Source organism: Gopherus evgoodei, chromosome 22 (genome assembly GCF_007399415.2).
Source record: "Gopherus evgoodei ecotype Sinaloan lineage chromosome 22, rGopEvg1_v1.p, whole genome shotgun sequence".
NCBI classification, from domain to species: domain Eukaryota; kingdom Metazoa; phylum Chordata; order Testudines; family Testudinidae; genus Gopherus; species Gopherus evgoodei.
In genome coordinates, this window is record NC_044343.1 from 9,606,714 (window position 1) to 9,621,902 (window position 15,189).

Genomic DNA, 15,189 nt, shown 5'->3' on the forward strand with positions numbered 1-15,189 from the left:
CGACCAGACTGGGTCAGACCAAAGGTCCATCTAGCCCAGTATCCTGTCTTCCAACAGTGGCCAATGCCAGGTGCCCCAGAGGGAATGAACAGAACAGGGAATCATCAAGTGATCTATCCCCTGTCACCCATTCCCAGTTTCTGGAAAACAGAGGCTAGGGACACCATTCCTGCCCGTACTGGCTAATAGCCATTGATGGACCTGTCCTCCATGAACTTATCTAGTTCTTTTTTGGATCCTGTTATAGTGTAAGAGGTGCTGAAGGCAGGGCTGGAGTGCATGGGCAGAGCTGTGTGGCAGGCTAGGACTGGAAAAGCAGGGGTGCTAAAGGGCAGAGACTGAGATGCACCAGCATAGCTGCAGTCAGGTTGCCCATAACCTTGCAAAATCCTCCACTCCATCTTCTCCTGTTTCACACTCCACCCCCTCAGCCCTGCTGAGCCAGCTGCCACCCTTGTATGCCAGATGAAGAGAGGCACAGCTGCAGCTCCTTTCGGAGTCCATTCGCCTATTCCTTAAATCCAGGAATTTCCCCTCCCCGACCCAACATTGCCATAGAGTGCTCCCAGTCCACGAAAGCATCGCTCCGGAGAAGCCCGGGTTCGCTTCTTGAGTCTGCTCAGCTGGATCTGCTCTCTTTGCTGGCATCCAATGACAGGGACACGTGCAATCAGTGAGACTCCCAGAGCAGCCGAGCATGCTGTGTCCACAGGGGCAGACCCAGCATTCAGCAAAGGTCCCCGTTTTAGAAATATCCTCGGGCTGGAGCAGAGCAAAGCGTCGTGCTTTAGAATGGCCGATGCCAGAGAAGCAGCTATGGGCCGCTCGAGAGGCCTTAGCGTAACCCACTAAGTCAGCCGCTGGGTCACAGTGCCATGGGGGAGCACAGCCACACCACCAAGGTGAGGGGCTGACAGGAAACACAGCTGTGTCAGCGGGCCAGGGCCTGGAACTGGGCCAGTGAGGGCTGTCTGCTGGTGATGCGGAGCACATGGGTGAGGCTGGCCGAGCCCAGGGCAAGCTCCATCTGCAAAGAAACTTTGGGCTGGGGGCTAATGGTGTTGGCACTGGGATCTGGGAAGGATTCCAGTGCTGGCCCCAAAGCCTAAGTCCTTCGGCTGGGGTGCAAGGTAGGAGGACACCACATGGAAAGAAATAATAACCCGGCTTCCTCCCTTTTAGTCCTCATGGGGGGTTCCATCCCAGGACCTGTCTGGCAGCAGCTCTGGTGTGGTGCATAATGGCCTTGGGGCAGGATTTGAGAGGGATTGTGCAGCTTAGCTCAGGGTGGCTAGCTGAGATTGCTGCTTTTTTTTTTTTTGAGGAAAATATTAGCCATCCTGGGTTGCAGAGCTATTTGCGAGACAGCAGAAAGAAAAACAGCAGGGCTCACGCTTCCTGGCTTCTGTTCTTGGCTCTGGGAGAAGAGCGTGGCCTTGGTGGTGGCACAGAGAATAGCCAAGCACGTAGACGGGGCAGATTCTTTCTGAAACACAGTGTGGCTGAGCCTTGGGGGTGCTGTGCCAGAGAACTGGGTTCTGTTCTCAGCTCAGTCAGAGGTTACCTGGCCTGTGAAATGAAGAGACCAGCACTTGCTTGTCTCATAGAGAGTGCTACGAAGCCTTGCTCAATTGTAAAGCTTGCGAAGAACCAGCAGTGGGCGAAAGAGACGAGACTGGGTCTCCTGGCTCCCAGCTCCGTGCACCTTCCCTGTAACACAGATGAAGGAACAGAACAGTCTCCTGAACGTAGGGACTGACTGCAAAATTTGCCAGGTGGTGCATGGAGGCAAGGAATAGTGCCCCAGTGCCCAGACCTAGTGGGGGTGTGGATCTTGCCACGTGAGCCAGTCCTCCGGAGATAAGAGGACAAGGAACTGACATGAATCCTTCAGCAGCTGTCACTCCATCGGAGGCCCAACATTTAGATTTTGTAAAGATAAAGCCTTCCCCGCTAACTACAGCAAGGGCTCGATTCTCCATCATCCTGCCTCTTGTGCACTCATTGTGATGGGAGTGCAAAACACAACCCTTCCACTCAGGGAACATTTCGCACCCCTTAGCACAGTGGCACAAGTCACAGGGCAGCACAGAACCAGGCCCGCAGAGAGACACTGGCCTGACTCCAAACAGATACTAAATGGAAACGTTATTTCATGATCGGTGTTGTTTGATAACTTGTCCTGCTGCAGTGCTGGGAACCAAAACCCCAAAGTGCTGTCCGAGGGATGAGAGCCAGGAAGTGAAACAGACTGGTGTGGTTTCTGCATCTGAGCAGATTGAAAGGCACCAAGTCAATAAGCAGCGTAAACGATAGGTGAACAGATTTCTGTGCGGGGCAGGGCAGTGGGCGCATGTTCCGTTATGCTCCATACTCCGCACTGGCTGTCCGTTCATATCAGGGAGCCATGCCAGGTACCTGAATGGTGTAGGCCCAGATGTTTCAGAGGATGCCTCTCTCCCGTGCCCTGTTGCAGCCGGTGCGCTCCTGCTGTCTGTCTGAAGGCTGGAGCTCATCGGAACTGGCTGCTGGCTCCCATCAGGGATACATTCAACTCTTACGGTGATGCATCTTTGTGTGCAAACTTTCCGCTTGATGAAGGTCCTGGATTCTCCTGTCACTCAGCCGTGCGTTCTTTGGAGGCTTCAGTACTGTCCATGCCAAACTCAGCTGTTCCAGCCAGCTCCAAAACTGCAGAGGCGTAACTGAGGTGCCGGTGTGTTTTTCCATGACCATTGCCCTGGTGCTGCTGTGTAAATAGACATCCTTCTATAATGCTTCCTCTGGCAGACTGGCTCCAGTCAGCCTAGTTATCCCACACCCTGGTACCTTGTGTCATCCAGCCAGCCCTCTGCACTGGGGAATTCATACAGACGCTGCACTGGGCTGGTCACAAATATAAGAGATTGTTCCGCATGCTCTCGCTAGGACTGGCCGGAACTGTTTTTTGATGGAAAATTGGGTTTTCAACCAAAGAATTTTTATGTGTGAAAAGCGTTCAGCTTCTGCAGAAAATTTAGATAATTCATAAAAAACCAAAAAATTTCAATTAAAAACGTCTCATGGGAAGGGTGCAGTTCAGTGGCGTATGTTCCCATTCATTTCTATAGGCCAGGCTTTCTGGCTAGACTACATCTTCCACGATGCATCACAGCCAGAGACTCCTATTCACCATCTCCCTTCACCAACAGGGTAGAAAGTGGTGCACCATGGGAGATATATTGAGGTTCCTTGTATTCCTCTTATGGCCAGCCAGGCTTTTTGGCTGGATGACATCTCCTATGATGCAGTGCTTTCTACCTTATTGGTGAAGGGAAGGAGATCCTGGCTGTGATGCATCATAGGAGATGTAGTCTGGCCCGAAAGCCCAACTGATCCAAAGAGGAGAATGGGAGCATAAGTAACCAGAACTATAACTCCCATGAGGCACTGCTGCCTCCATTTCAACTGGAATATTTTGGTTTTTGGCCAAAATATTTCACCAAAGTTTCATATTTTTTCAGTGCACTGCCTGCCCTAACCCCCATTTTCTGACCAGTTCTACTTTTCATATGTGGTTTTCCTTCCCCCATGTACAGGAGCCCCCCGGGGGAATAAGGATGGGGCAAGAGGGACAGTGGTGTATTTTAAAAGAACTGTTGTTACTGCTCTGCTTGCCAGTGATCGTTCTCAGCACTGTATTTCCCACAAGCCAAGGGGCCCATAGGAGAAAGCGGTGAGTTATGAATGGCCAGATCATCATGGCATGGAGGCCATGGGTCCGACTGAACCCGTCCTGCAGATCTGGGGGAAGTGAGCTTTCCAAGGGCACCTGGCCCGATTGCTAACCCTGAAGGCCAAAATATCAAAAGCCCTCAGGGCTGGAATTTCAGAAGCGCTTCGCACCCAGCAACACCCACTGAGACACTCCCCAGCACATTTTCAAGTGAGCTCAGCACCCTGTGGGCAAAGCTCTTTTGAAAATCCAGGCGCTTGTTTTGGTGCGTAAATGGGAGCTGCTTCGTTTGAAATTCTGGCCCTGATTTTGAGCGCCGGGAAATTTTGCCCCAGTGGCCCAGAGAAAGTGCGCACTGGTCCATTCAGCCTTTCAGGTGTCATTGCTTCTCGAGCCTTCCTATGCGAAAAGCAGGAGCTTCCATACACGGATTGAGACCAGCAGCTGGTTTTGTGGCTGCGTCTGAGAGTGCCTGCATCCATTGCTGAGTATTGTTCAGAGACTCACAGGAGATGTCCCTACACCTCGACCACAACAAGACAACCGGGGACTATTTTCCTCCTGTATCTCCAACCCTGGAAGGACATTGCTGATGAAAGAGCCGGGGCTCACCCCCTTTACAGGGACACCGCCAGACCTGCCCATAAAGGGCAAACCTAGAATTGCCAGGACAGACCCCAGAACTATTCCACTGCCTTACTGCCCCAGGAGTAGCCTGTTTTGGTTTCTATGAGATGCCTCATGCCCAGCACGGCCCCTGGAAAGGATACAAAGATGTAATCATCCAGGAAGCGCTTTTTAAGATTTTCCACAATAGCATCCTCAGAGATTTTGGAGAGAAGGACCATGTCATCCACTCCGCTCTGCTTGACATTGTGGCTTTGCCAGTGAAACCGCTCCTTGCTGCCCTGTGGAGAGACGGGAGAGAATTACGGCATACAGCGATGCAAAGGGAATGCTTTCGAGAAAGCAGCGTGGTCCAATGGTTAGGACTTGGGTCTGTGAGCCAGGACCTGTGTGTGTGTCTGCTCCTTGCTCAGCCACTGACTCACCATGTGACCTCTGTACCTCAGTTTCCCCATCTGTAACTTGTGAATAATAATGTTCTGGTCCCTTTATAAGGTGCTTTCAGATCCCAGGAATTACATAAGAGCAAAGTGTCACTATTGTTTATGGCTCTACCTCATTTCGAAGATATTAAAAGTGAAAGTCTCTGCTAGTAGAACAGAGCACAGCTGCAGCAAAGTCAACGGAGCCATACTAATTTGCAAGAGCAGAGACTTTGCCCCTGAATTTAAATCAAGTACCGTTATCTCCCTCACACACACTCCTCCACTCCCACCTGCATGGGCTTGCAAAGATTGGCCTGACCTTTGGCACTAGCCCGTATTATGCAAGCAGCACTTGTTGGACACATCACTTTTGGGGCCTGCTGCGAAACATCGTCAGAAAAGCTCAAAAGGCTCCTCTGGGGAAATGAATGAGGGCTGGGAAGGTGTGGGGGAGAAGGAAAAAGCAGAGGCCTGTTTTGGGTGCAGGCTTTGCCATGTTCTGCAGAATCTGAACTCCCAGGACGTTCCAGTACCAGAGCCTCCTTCCCCTCCTGCGAATCACAAGCTGGGGAGGCCCAGCCTCACAAAGTCGCCTTGTTTTGGCCGCCATAGCAGTCCAAAGTCAGGAGGAAGCAACTGCAGTTTACGCTTTCGCTGGCGTTACCACCTCTGAGGTACAAAACACCAGGACAGTATTTGGTCCTGCCATGAGGGCAGGGGACTGGACTCGATGACCTCGAGGTCCCTTCCAGTCCTAGAATCTATGAATCTATGAGATTGGGATGAGCCAGGGCCCATCAAACTGGACAGCAGGCAGCGCGTTCTGAGCGCCCTGACAGATTTCCTGGGACAATACCTCAAAAACTGGACAATCTGGGAAACCCTGGCCAGGCGGCAACCTTGGCGTTAGCCCGCTTCCATCCTGCTGGGCTGCACACAAACCTCACCCCACTACGCTATCAAACACTCACAAACAAGAATGCTTCTCTGTGCAGCACCAGTGTCCTGTGCTCCCCCACATCCTATATCGGTCTGTCTCCACCAGTTATCTCTTGACTCCAACATGGTGATCTCACCCCGCACCAGGGCACCCCTGGCAGCCAGCCACAGTGCAAAGGATGAGCCCTGCCTCAGTTTCTCCTTGTCACTGGGGCTGGCTGAGTTGCCCACCTCTCCCTATGGACCCAATCACCAGCCATCTCACCTGGTTGGGAAAGGAAATATGTCCTCCTCCAAGTCCAGTGATTTAATTGGGGTTGGTCCTGCTTTGAGCAGGGGGTTGGACTAGATACCTCCTGAGGTCCCTTCCAACCCTGAGATTCTATGATTCTATGAAAGGCCCACTCTTAGGCATAGTTTATAATTGCAAGCTTCAGCAGCTCTCTCAGAGCAAGATAGTTCATCAGTCCCAAACAGGGGTTTTATAGGGACAGTCCTGATATTCGGGGCTTTGTCTGATACAGGCGCCTGTTACCCTCTCCCCATCCCCAGCCTGATTTTTCACACTTGCTGTCTGGTCACCCTAACCCCAAAGCCTTGTCCAGCTACGTCACACCCAGTTCCTCCGTCATTCTTCCTGGTCCCATTCTCACGGCCTTCCACCCAAGAGTGAACAAACCCTGCCTCACAGTTCTCACGCTCCTGTTCTGGGGCTTCCGCACCACTGGTCTTTGACCACACTGCTTATGACTGTTCCCCTTCAACCCTCACCTCAGGGCTCCTCTGAGCAGGCTTCCAACAGAGTTCCACGCCCGTGGCCCCTCCACCGGCAGATCCCCCTGCGGGGTCACCCTCGTGCCGAGTCGGTTCTTTCCCTTTACCCAGGGTCCCCTGCAGAACTCTTCCACCTAGTGGGGTTCCCCAGGTCTGTCACACCAGCTCCTCTTCCCTCCCAGCGGCTTCCAGCTCCTGCTCTCCCAGGTCCCTGCCACTCTCTTCAGGGACCCACCCCACCACTAGGGAGACCATATTTTCCCAAAGGGAAAACAGGACACCCCTATGGGGCTGGCCCGAAGTGCCCCCCGCATGCAGGCTGTCCTGAGTCCTCCCGGCCTCCTGCCCGGTTGGGGCTCACCTGAGGTCCTTCTCTACCCCAGCACGCAGGACTAGCCTGGGCTTCCCTGCTTCCTGTCCCTGCTGGGCCACCCTGAGGCCCTCCTCTCCCCATTGTGCACAAGGTGGCCCGAGTCCACCTGCCGACTGCCCCTTCCAGGCTCTGAGACCTCCCTCTCCCCCGTGCCCGTGAGGTGGCAAAACTGTGTATTTGTTCAGTTTGCTCTTGCCAACTGGTGATCAGATGGCAAGAGCAAATGGGACAAATGCCCAGTTTTGCCCACCCTCTGTCCTGTTTCAGGAAACCTGGCATATGAGGATAGGTTACAGAAAACTGGGAGTGTTTAGTCCTGAGAAAAGAAGACCGAGAGGGGACCTGATAAGTTTTCAAACATGCTAAGGGGGAAAGAGGACAGTGATCAATTGTTCTCCATGGCCATGGAAGCCCGGACAAGAAGCAATGGGCTCCATCTGCAGCAAGGGAGACTTAGGTTAGACGACAGGAGAAACTATCTAACTCTAGAGAGTGAAGCTCTGGAACAGGCTCCCAAGGGAGGTTGTGGAATCCCCATCACCAGAGATCTTTAAGAACAGGTGGGATAAACCCCTGTGAGGGGATGGTCTTGGTTTGCTTGGCCCTGCCTCAGTGCAAGGGGCTGGACTAAATGATCTCCCGAGGTTCTGTCCAGCCCGACTGCTCTATAGTTCTGTGACTCTCCCTGAACGGCCGCATGGTTCATTATAGCGGCCAGGTGCCCCCTACCAGGCCCCAATGGGAGGCAGCCAATGAATCGCAGGTGAACCGGACCTGTTCCCTCTTAAAGGAACCAGTCTCCCCGTGACACTTGGGCCCAGCTTCACAAAGGTTTTGAGCCTCGTAACTCCCACCGACGTCACAGAATCACAGAACTAGAAGTTAGGAGCCTAAACACCGTTCTGCATCTGTGTCTCAGCTTGGAAGTGCTTTGGGGTTTTGTGTTAGCTGTTGGTACAGTGCTCAGTACGTTGAGGCCCTGGCTTCTAGGTGCCCCTCCAGTACAGATACATTAATATGTATAATTCATCATTTCCTCTCTGTGAGAGATGAGCAGGAATTTCTTGTTTCTGTTTTTCAGTGCATCATGGAGGAAGTCTTCTGAGGTTGTCTATCTTTGTACTCCCATGGCAGCTGGTTGGGAGGGAAGCTGTGGCCTGGCGTTTAGGACTTTCAAAGGGGATCAGAATGAGCTGGGTTGTGCCAAGTTAGTTTCCCTTGGTGGCTGCCATTTTGTGCTAAACTTTCATTAAAAAAAGTATCTAATACTTAAGCCAGCAAAGAAAACCTTCCAGAGGGTGACCCAGGTGTAAACTAATGCAGTGATGACTGCTTGTGTCTGCAGGCAGCCTGAAACAACAGCTCTGAGAGGTTATCTTAATAGAGTGTTAACTCTGAAACTTAATAACAACAATGTAAATATCAACTCTGTTCATCGCTTAGAACCTGGTCAAAGCAGACAAGAAAGAATCCAGGTTATTACGGTGTGATGGGCTGCTCAACCCACTGTGAATAGCATCTTGTTTTGGTATCACATGGTGGTGGTGCTGGGCATGTGGGAGGAGTTTAGTATGTGGGCGGAGCTGTAGAAAGTACAATCATTTATTTATCTCAAGGCTGACCCTGCTTTGGTCACTCCTAGCCTGTCTCTTCCTTTCCAGCCTAGTTCATTGCTCTAGTGAATCTCGCTCTGTTTCACAGACTCCATCCGGCAGTCCCTAGCTCAGTGAATCTTCTGCATCTTGCTGCTGCTGCTGCTGCTCCAGCGTTTCCTTTTTTCACTTGACGTGCAGCAGCACCAGCTTTCACTTCTCCCGTCAGCCAGTTGTTTCTTGTGCTTCTCCTTTTTCTTCTCTTCCTCTTTTGCTTTGTTTTCCTCTCTCTCCTGGATCCACAGAGCTGATTTTGGACTCATGGTTTCAGATTGTGCCACGTACTAATATAACTCTGGCCCAAGCATCCAGCCTCTCCCACCGGATTCACGCAGGAAAACACCTGCTCCCTTTGTACCCTCCTCTGTCACATGTACAGCTCCTGTGCAGCTGGACCTCGCCAACCAGCAGGTGGAAGGCATTCTCTGATGAGGTCGCATCCACTTGTGCAGATCAGCCCATTTCCTGGCCCTGTCATTCCTGCACCTTCTCCACTGTGTCATCTGCCGCGTAGGCCAGCAGATGCTACTCGGCTGCAGCAGCCATGGACATGAAGCCTTCGGTATGTAGGAAGCTCCAGCTTGTATAGAAGGCTGCACCAACACAGGCTACTCTCAACTCATCACACCTGTCCTCTGCTCTCTGCATTGGCTCCTCGCTGAATTTTAAATCAAATTGAAGGTCTCAACGCTTGTCTTCAGAGCACGTCACAGCTTGGGCCCAGGCAATCTGAAAGTGCCTAAAGCTGCAGGATGAAGGCTTAGAGTTGACAATGGTGGTACCATGCACCCCTCCAGCCCAATCGGACGTTCTACAACAAGGACACAGCTGATTCGTGCAGCAGACAAAACTTTCTCGGGGGCTGGCCTGAGACTGTGGAATGAATTTCCCCAGAAATCAAGGCCCATCGCAAACCTCCCCACCGCCCGTTCCAAGTGCAAGGGGGTCTTTCTTTGCCCTTGCCTTCTTCAACATAACCACATAGCCCCGTGTAGAGTTATAAACAACAACACCACTAAACCCTACCTAAAAAATAAGACACTCCACTGCACGTGCACCTTTTGGGGAGAGGACGAGAGACCAACCAACATCTGGCAGATGCTGGTCATCAGAACATAAGAATGGCCAGGCTGGGTCAGACCAATTGTCCATCTAGCCCAGTATCCTCTCTTCTGACAGTGGCCAAAGCCAAGTGCCCCACAGGGAATGAACAGGGAATCATCAAGTGATCCATCCCCTGTTGCCCATTCCCGGCTTCTGTCAAACAGAGGCTAGAGACACCATCCTGGCTAATAGCCATTGATGGACCTGTCCTCCATGAATGCATCTAGTTCTTTTTGGAACCGTGTTTAATTGCTCAATACACGACTGGAAGGTGCTTGGACACAGGGGTGAGCGCGGAGTAAGAACCTAGCCAGAATAGACTAGGAGAGCAAGGTCCCAAGGGAACACAGGGGTTCGTCGCTCATGGGCCAAGTTGGGCTGTAATACCAGGCGTGAAGCTGAGTCATACAATGGGAAGTATGATGACAAAAAATGCTGTTATTCCATAGAAACTCAACTCCACCTCCCTCCGGGTACCCGGGGCACAAAACTCTTTCTAGACGGAACTGTCACAGGATTGCTGCTAGGCAGCAGGGATCCTTAGCAGGCAGGACTCTGTGTACACAGGATTTTGAGAGACCCTTAGAGAACTCAGCCTCTTCTTCCCTCTTTCTCTAGTTCCTTGTTTGAGTTCCTCCATCACCCACTCTCTTTCTTCCTAGTAAGACGTTATAAAAGAAACCCAGTGAAAATGGGATCATAGTTCAGATTAATCATGCTGGTTTCCTGGCATGCTATTATTAGCCAGACTGTTGTATGACTATTCGTAGCATTTATAACTGTGCAAGCAAAGCAAGGGGCTAATCGAGCCTCATGCTTCAGGGCATGGTCAGCTGGTCCTGACAAAGGTCAGGAAGGGATTGTTCTTCCATGCACAGCAATTCGCAAAGGGCCAGACGCATTATGGGCCTGTATGGCCTTCCTCTCAGATCTCTGGGATTGGCCATTACCAGAGCCAGGATACTGGTCAGACTTGTCAGGCCAATGGTGTTATCTGGTGTGGGCATCCTGAGTTTGCTGCATTAAAGGGTTAAGGCAAATAGTTTAATTTCCTGTATCACGAACAGGCTTTTGATCAATAATACACCCTGATGCTCTAATAAGCCATTTCAGCCATGCACTTGGCACTGTGGGACTCCAGACAGATGGCTGGTTCTCACCTTAGATATAGACAACCTACTGTTTCTTGATCAAACTTTATGGCGTTAATGTGCCTCAATATACAGCCGCAATGGGACAATCCTGGTCCCGTTAGGTTCAACAAGAGTTTTGTCACTGACTTCAGCGGGAGCAGAAATTGTCCCCATGACAGCACTTCTCCAGCACCTTCCATTAGAAGAGCTCAATGTCCTCTACAGATATGTGTGAATTAGGCCTCACCGTACTCTGGGAGGCAGGGTACCCCCCTTTTACAGGCGGGGGAACCGAGGCACAGAGAGGTCACACTGAAAGTCACGCACCCAAGGTGTCGCAGTGCATCAGTGGCAGAGTCTAGAACGTGTGATGCGCAGGCTGCAGCACTGACCACTAGCTGCATGCCCACCCTGTCACACACTGACCCCTGCCAATGCAAACTGTGAACGCACGTTTGTGTGTCTGACTCATTCTTCACAATAAAGCCACAGAGTGAAGGGAGGCCCTTCCACTCTAGCTAGGCCTGCTGAGGGAACTCACATGCGCACGGCTGGAGGATAGCGCGCTCTCTGCCTGGCCAGAAGGAAGTTCTGGTCTAGGGCTTAAATCATAGGGCTAGGTGTCCGGAGACCCAGGCTCTAGCCCCAGCCTCCTTACTGGCAAACTTAAGTAACTATCAGCCAAGAAGAGGGCAATAAGTGAATTTGCTTTCACAACTGTTAGCCCCCAGTTCCCCTTTTCCTTCCTCAGTAGCACCCTGTGGTCTCGGCACAAACCTCAGGCCCAGCTTCTTGTAAAATCCCAGAACTCAAGGACTAGGGCTTGAACGTGTTGCCTGCAGCATTTCAGATGATTTCAGTGAGAAGGTCACATACATGCAGCCCCCACCCCCAGGAGGAGTGGGGTTCAGCCCTCACTGCCAGGGGTCAGAAAATGCCCGACCAGGGTCCTTTTCCTCTACATTCTCAACAATGGGGGCCTTTCAGATCCCTGGACGTGACTCAGAGACCAAGCTCTTTGGGGCAGGGACTGTCTTTTAGTTCGGTGTACAGCACCTGGCACCACAGGGACCTGGTCCATGCCTGGGGTGCCAAGACATGACTGCAATACAAATACATAAGTATTGATAACTGTGATCATCACCCTAATTAGAAAAGGTTCCACTTCCTGTAAGGCTCCCAGGGGCTGGCCTGGCCTCCCATTGGTATCTGTAATTACTAGGGCCCCGATCTGCTGCTGATTGCAATGGAAGTGAGCAAACTAAGTACCTCTGAGGGCCTGAGTCGAGGACCCTTGGCTTGAAGCCAGCGGGTGTGATTTGACGTTCCAGTGATTGGGAGAGGTTGTGTTTCAAGCCCACCTTGCACTGGTGCAAATGACAACACGAGGTGCCAGGCGATGGAATTTAGCTTCTTAATTTCTCTCTCTTCTGCTGCTATTTCTCTCTGAAACCACTTCATTTAACTGCGATACAGTTTGTAGGTTTAGTGTCATCCCAGCCCGACTGCAGGTGCCTTCCTGCATTCACCCAGCCCAATGAGTCTAGACCAGATTTACCGATTTCGTAAGGCCAGAAGGGATCATTAAATCATCTTCTCTAAGCATCTGTATAACGTAGGCCGTTCCATTTCACCTGATTACCCCTGCCCCGAGCCCAGTCACGCGGGTTTGACTAACACACAACTCTTAGCAAAGCAGCCAGTCTGGATCTGAAGAGACGGAGAATCCACCACTTCCCTTGGGAGCGCGTCCCACTGGCTAATCACCCTCGCTTGTTTCTCTGCCTTATTTCTCATGTGAGTTTGCCTGGCTTTAACTCCAGCCATTTATCCAAGAGGCTCGTAGAGGAGTGGGCCTTAGGTGTGAGTCTAGTGGCTGTTACTCATCAGTTAGCTGCGGTGGGTGAACACTAATAACGAAACCTGAGGCCTGATTCCCCATTACGCTGCAGCTTGTGCAGCCAGCCGTTCACAACAGGACACAGAGGGTGTAAAATACTGCTAAATCCATGGCATCAATGCCGTCATGATACGCAGGGCAGCGGGGATTCCAGCCCCTCTTGTTTGTGCCCTAGGCTGACAAGTGAGGCTTCATCACTGGGTGTCACCGGCATGTATATTTGCTAACTGCCTACCCACCTCGCAAGGGCTCGGATATTTTGTACAGATAAAGATCTGACACATCCCCAGGGCCCATACACACGATCTCAGCCTTGCTTCAAAGTGTAGTTTCAGTCAGGAAAGCAAGAAGGAAAAACAAAGACAGTGCCAACCGGGGCAAAGTTTCACTGCCAAAAGAGGGGCAACTGGAGCCCTAATATCCCCTGACCTATTCAAAAGACCGAGAAGGGGCTAGTGCATTACCAGCCAGGAAATCAAAACCAATCAAACGGGGACTTTCTCTTTGCTAGCTGAATAGATTGAGCTCCTGGCATCTGTCACTATAAGGCATGTGTCTAATCCTTCAGCCATTCTCTCTGCTCTTCTCTGACCCTCTCCAATTTCTCCACAGCCTTCTTGAATTGTGGGCACCAGAACTGGATGGCCTGTTCCAGCAACGGTTGCACCAGTGCCAAATACAGAGGTACAATAACCTCCTGCCTACCACTCCGGACTCCCTGGTTTATGCATCCAAGGATCACATCCATGTTGTGTCTCGCTGATTCTCTCTCTTACGCCTCCACGTCTTTTTCTGAGCCAGGACGTTCAGCGTTCCCTGCCTTGGCCTTCCCATCTGTATCACCGGAGGGCGACACTGAACTCCCTCTCGGGCGTGTTGTGATGCCCAATAGCTGGGCAACTAGTAGCTCCCAGAGGTGGCACCTCCTGACACCAGTCCCCCATTGCAGCACTGCCACAGTTCACATCTGTGGGGCTGGAAGAGCACGAGCTGGGCTGGCTGTGGTCTCTGCCTTGCCTCTACCTGCGTGGAGATGTCTGTGCTGCTGAAAAGCCGAAGCAGCAGGAAGCAGGGCAGCATGTCAGGGGCCCTCCAGCCCCCTAGGTAGTTCATGGGCCCTGGTGGGCAGGGGCAGGGAAATCCATAGCACCTTCCATAACCTCCCCACATTGCCCGAACCCCTCCATCGCCATCAGCCCCCAGGTGCAGCGCCGACCCTCACCCCCAATGCAAACAGCCCCCAACAGCCGGGCCCCACCCTGGGCAGCAGCGGGTGAGAATCCAGCTGAACAACGGCCAGGGTGAGGCCTGGAAGCAGCACATCCCCCCCCACCCCCGGTGTCAGCATCCAGCCCGCTGGTCTCCCCAGCACCCCCTGCTCCCTGTCCCTCCCCTGCGCCCTGGACAATGCAGGGACGTTAATTTTCATTCAGCCCCAGCCTCATAGAGGCTCACCTGGCAGCCCCAGGGCGTTACTGGGGAGAGGGAAGGGTTTGTGCAGCCCCAACCTTCCTGTGTGCGGGATGGGGAGGTTGCAGCTTTCCTGGCCTCTGGGAGTCTTTCCAACTCCCTCTTCCCCACACAGCCGTGAACCCAGGTTACTTCAGGCCCTTGAGGACCCGGTGCTCCCTGGAACTCAGGGCAGAGACGTTTGAGTGGGTGGGTTCAGGGCAAGGGGGCAGGGATGCATGGCAGGTGCTAAGCAGGGGCTAGAGATACAGTGGTGGGGGGCGGGGTGCAGCAGGCAGTGAAACCTTGGTAGATTTCAGGGGGGGGCAGGAGCAATGACTCCAGTAGGTGCAGAGCAGGGCAAGGTGCAGTGACCCCAGTGGGTGCAGGGGCAGGGAAGGGTGCACTGACCCCAGTGGGTGCAGGGGCAGGGAAAGATGCAGTGATCCCAGTGAGTGCAGAGCAGGGCAAGGTGCAGTGACCCCAGTGGGTGCAGGGGCAGGGAAGGGTGCACTGACCCCAGTGGGTGCAGGGGCAGGGAAGGGTGCAGTGACCCCGGTGGATGCAGGGGCAGGGAAGGGTGCAGTGACCCCAGTGGGTGCAGTGATGCCCACAGCGGCAAAGCAAGGGGCAGTGCCCTGGCCTTTGCAGCATGGATCCAATCTTTTCTACTTACCATGGTGTCCCTGCAGCCTGGGGGTCCTGCTCTTCCTGCTGCAGCCCCGAGAGGTGGGTGGGGTGGGGGTGGTGCTCTGGGCTCCTGTCACTGGGGATCAGGGAACATGGTCACGACCTGACACTGACTCTCCTCACTGGGCTTTTCTGCAGCAAGAGACAAAAGTGCAACTAAAACTAGGACTGATTTCCTTTGTCACCCCTCCTCCCCTCGCTTCCTCATTTGAAGCTGAGTGGTGAAGGGATGGGGGGGGGCAAGTGCTGTCTACCTGTGGGAACTGACACTGGGGATGGGGAAGCACCCACTGGGCACCCATGCCTGGGTGGGGGGGCAGAAGGGACCCATCGCTGGGCTGTGGAGCAGGAATAGTTCCCCATAAGCGTCCTCAAACAGCCTGGCATTCGGGAGGCAGCTGGCGGCGG

The 15,189-nt window shown here is 52.8% G+C and overlaps 1 protein-coding gene across 1 annotated transcript in view; it reads right to left on the bottom strand.

Moving 5' to 3' along the window:
* Positions 1–15,189, bottom strand: part of MYO1F (myosin IF) — a 48,439-nt gene extending 33,250 nt beyond the window's left edge. The window contains exons 1-3 of the mRNA XM_030540097.1: positions 15,036–15,189; positions 14,768–14,913; positions 4,486–4,623 (exon numbers count right to left, since the gene is read on the bottom strand). Coding sequence (XP_030395957.1) covers positions 4,486–4,623; positions 14,768–14,770 — 141 coding nt within the window. The 5' untranslated portion in view covers positions 14,771–14,913; positions 15,036–15,189. The remainder of the gene's footprint in view (positions 1–4,485; positions 4,624–14,767; positions 14,914–15,035) is intronic.